This window comes from Octopus bimaculoides, chromosome 29, assembly GCF_001194135.2.
Source record: "Octopus bimaculoides isolate UCB-OBI-ISO-001 chromosome 29, ASM119413v2, whole genome shotgun sequence".
Taxonomy (NCBI): Eukaryota; Metazoa; Mollusca; class Cephalopoda; order Octopoda; family Octopodidae; genus Octopus; species Octopus bimaculoides.
The window spans coordinates 3,858,528-3,862,834 of NC_069009.1; the positions used below are offsets into that span (position 1 = coordinate 3,858,528).

At 45.2% G+C, this 4,307-nt stretch overlaps 1 protein-coding gene across 1 annotated transcript in view; it reads left to right on the plus strand.

Moving 5' to 3' along the window:
• The first annotated feature begins 6 nt into the window (after positions 1–6).
• The window catches only part of LOC106867475 (nuclear pore glycoprotein p62), an 8,245-nt gene continuing 3,944 nt past the window's right edge, over positions 7–4,307 (plus strand). The window contains exons 1-4 of the mRNA XM_014912358.1: positions 7–164; positions 1,915–2,077; positions 2,318–2,564; positions 3,640–3,824. Of these exons, the coding sequence (XP_014767844.1) occupies positions 68–164; positions 1,915–2,077; positions 2,318–2,564; positions 3,640–3,824 (692 nt within the window). The 5' untranslated portion in view covers positions 7–67. The remainder of the gene's footprint in view (positions 165–1,914; positions 2,078–2,317; positions 2,565–3,639; positions 3,825–4,307) is intronic.

Sequence of the window (4,307 nt, forward strand, 5' to 3'; positions counted from 1 at the left end):
CTTCAGTTTCTCATTGGCGACAGGGGCACCAACAGCCCCTACAACTACTCCTGCGGCTGCCACTGGTATGGCTGCCCCTGTCATAGCTGCTCTCCCTGTTATTACCACAGCTGATTCTGGGTCAGCTTTCAGTTTCACTTCCCAGGCCACCAGCACCACCACAGGTAAGATGTCTTTGTTTCATGTGTTTGCTTATCTCTCTCTATCCTTTTACTTGTTTCTGTGATTTGGACTATGGTCGTGCTGGAGCAGTACCCTGAAGGGTTTTAGTCAAACAAAATCGACCCCAGTTTTTTTATCTTTCATCTTTTACTTGCTTTAGTCATTAAGCTATGGCCAGGCTGGGGCACTGCCGTGTAAGAATTTTTAGTCAAAGGAATTGGCTCCAGTACTTCATTTTCCTTTTTTTTAAGTGTGGTGCTTGTTTTATTGATATCTTTGGCTGAACCACTAAGTTACTGGGACATAAACACTGACACTAGTTGTCAAGCAGTGGTGGTGGTCACACACACACATGAGAGGCTTGTTTTCAATTTCTTATTTCTTTATTGCCCACAAGGGGCTAAACATAGAGGGGACAAACAAGGACAGACAAAGGGATTAAGGCGATTACATCGACCCCAGTGCGTAACTGGTACTTAATTTATCGACCCCGAAAGGATGAAAGGCAAAGTCGACCTCGGCGGAATTTGAACTCAGAACGTAACAGCAGACGAAATAGCACTAAGCATTCCACCCGGCATGCTAACATTTTTGCCAGCTCGCTGCCTTGTTTTCAATTTTTGTCTACCAAAATACACTTGCAAGGTATTGGTTGGCCTGATAGAATATGTATCGGCTTAAAAGGGGGAAGAAAAAGTATTGGGGTTAATTCATTCAACTTAAAAACTTTTCAAGGCGGTGTCTTGACATGGCCACAGTGTAATGACAGAAACAAATAGAAACTAAAAGATACAACTTGGTCATTTAGCGTACTGTTTATCTGTTCTCTCCAAACCCTTATACACACGTTTTCTACATGTCTGAAACAGCTGTCGTGAATCTCAACCCATTTGTGTTTCTATATATAATCTCGACCATCTAGAATAACGTTCAGTTTCTGTTGGTCATGCTTGACTATCTAGCTGTAAAGTAATGACTATTACTTCTGATTGGGCCCTATGGAGGAAATGCCTGAGAAGTGTAACCTTACGACCAGCAGGAAACCTAGGGTAGACCTAGAACATGATGGTTGGGTAATATCCATGCTTAGGAATTCAGCTGGAAGGTGTAATGATAGTCGCTTCTGATTAGACCCTATGGAGGAGGTGCCTTAGGACTGTAGCCTTATGACCACTTTGAGACATGGGGTAGACCAAGGGCAAGATCATCATCATCATCATCGTCGTTTAACGTCCGCTTTCCATGCTAGCATGGGTTGGACGATTTGACTGAGGACTGGTGAAACCAGTTGGCTACACCAGGCTCCAATCTGATTTGGCAGAGTTTCTACAGCTGGATGCCCTTCCTAATGCCAACCACTCAGAGAGTGTAGTGGGTGCTTTTACGTGTCACCTGCACGAAGGCCAGTCAGGCGGTACTGGTAACGGCCATGCTCAAATGGTGTATTTTATGTGCCACCCGCACAAGAGCCAGTCCAGGGGCACTGGGTTGGATAATATGCATAGTCTCAGATGGTCATGCTTGGGGCTCCGGCCAGAAAGTGTAATGGCTGTTGCTTCTATCAGGACCATATGAAGGAAATACCTGAGGGCTTAAAGCCCCACAACCCTTCAAAGAATAATAGTTGGATGGAATGGAAGGCCTATGTAAACTTAGATTCCTGGTGTTGTGAAACGCACCTCAGCTGTGGCCACACACACACACCTGTTTTCATATGCTCCCTCTCACCTTCAATCTCTTCTAATATTTCAGCACCAGCAAGCAAGCCTTCTTTCATATTTTCAACAGCTGGGGCAGCTACCACTTCTGCCCCTGGTATTCCCTCTAACGTTAGCACAGGGCTAGCTCTCCCTGCTTCCACCACATCTTCTGGCTTTACCTTGGGCTCTAGTGCTGCCCCAACAACAACTGGAAGGTAAGAAATTTTTGTTTTGCATCATTCATTAATAAACAATCTATCACTGGTTGTCAGCAGCTGCTACTCCCAAGAATTATAGGTGCTGGCATAGTTGTTTAGTGGTTAACAAGCTTGCTTCTTAACCCTGTGGTCTTGGGTTCAGTCCCACTGCACGGCACCTTATGCAAATATCTTATGCTGTAGTCCCTATACACATGCATAAATACACTCTCTCTCTCTCTGTTTCTTATTTTGCAGCTTCCTCAGTACGGCTCCAAGAACGGCAGTAGCGGCAGCAGCAGCAGCAACAACAACAACAGCAGTTGTTGCCCCAACTATTTCAGCCGTGGCAGTGCCTGGTGGCGAGAGTCAGATGAATTTCCGTCAGTTGGAGGAACAGATCAACAAATGGATGCTGGAGTTGGAGGAGCAGGAGAAGGCTTTCCTCCAGCAGGCGACCCAGGTCAATGCCTGGGACAAGCTGCTTTTGAACAATGGAGAAAAGGTCAGGTCATTGTTGTCTCATTATTTATCTTTTCATAGGTGGTAAGCTAGCAAGATCGTTAGCACACCGGGCAAAATGCTTAGCGTTATTTCGTCTGTCTTTATGTTCTACATTCAAATTCTGCCGAGATTGACTTTGCCTTTCATCCTTTAGCAGTCGATAAATTAAGTACCGGGTTGAACAGTGGGGTCAATCATCATCATCATCATCGTTTAACGTCTGCTTTCCATGCTAGCATGGGTTGGACGATTTGACTGAGGACTGGTGAAACCAGATGGCTACACTAGGCTCCAATCTGATCTGGCAGAGTTTCTACAGCTGGATGCCCTTCCTAATGCCAACCACTCCGAGAGTGTAGTGGGTGCTTTTACGTGCCACCAGCACGAAGGCCAGTCAGGTGGTACTGGCAACGGCCACGCTCAAAATGGTGTATTTTACGTGCCACCTGCACAGGAGCCAGTCCAGCGGCACTGGTGATGCTAGTAACGATCATGCTCAAATGGTGCTATTTACATGCCACTGGCACGGAAGCCAGACAGCTGCTCTGGCAAAGATCTAGCTCGGACGGTGCTCTTAGTGCTCCACTGGTACAGGTGCCAACACGACTTCGCTTTCACTTGCCCTAACAAGTCTTCGCAACCTGAGTTTAGTGTCCAATGAAGGAGAGGTTGGCATGGGTGCCAGTCATCGAATTTGGTTCAATTTCGATTTCACTTGCCTCAACTGGTCTTCGCAAGCGGAGTTTAGTGTCCAAGGTATGCATAAGTGGGCTGGCTACACCCCTGGCAGATGCCTCGGATTATGGTCTCACTTGGCTTGCCGGGTCTTCTCACGCACAGCATATTTCCAAAGGTCTTGGTCACAAGTCATTGCCAAGAACCACCCAAGCTTGGGTCAATGTAATTAACTTAACCCCTCTCCAGAAATTGCTAGCTTTGTGCCAAAATTTGAAATGAATATTAATCTGATTAAAAGCGGCAAACTGGCAGAGTGCTAAGTGGCATTTTGTCCTAGTAGTTTCTTTTAGGTCTCTTTCTCCTCCTTTAACCCTTTATTTCTCTCCTGTATATTACAGATACACCAACTGAACCATGATTTAGACAGGGTCAAAGTTGACCAACAGAGGCTGGACAATGAACTGGACTTCATTCACTCACAACAGAAGGAACTGGAGGACCTCCTGACCCCGCTTGAGGCCTCGGTGGAACAGCTTCCACCTCTTAGTTACCAACATCATGCTGACATAGAACGTGAACACACGTGAGTATTGCCTGTGTTAGTGTGTGTGTGTAACATGTTTATATGTGGGTGATAAGTTTGCTTCTCAACCATAAGGTTCTAGGTTCAGTCCCACTGTGTGGCACCTTGTGCATGTGGCTTCTGCTATAGCCCTGATCTGACCAAAACCTTGAGTGGATTTGGTAGGTGGAAACCGAAAAAAATCCTGCCATATATATATATATATATATTTTCTTTTGTTCTTTTACATGTGTCAGTCATTTGACTGCAGCCATGCTGGTGCACTGCTTGTAGTCGAGCAAATCGACCCCAGGACTTATTCTTTGTAAGCCTAGTACTCATTCTATTGGCCTCTTTTGCTGAACCGCTAAGTAAAAAGGTGCAGTACATGTAATTCAAAGAGTGTGTGTGTGTGTGTGTGTATATACATGCGTTTTCTCCATTCCTTAAATTTTTATATATATATATATATATATAATGTATGTGTGTATGGTGTCTTTGTGT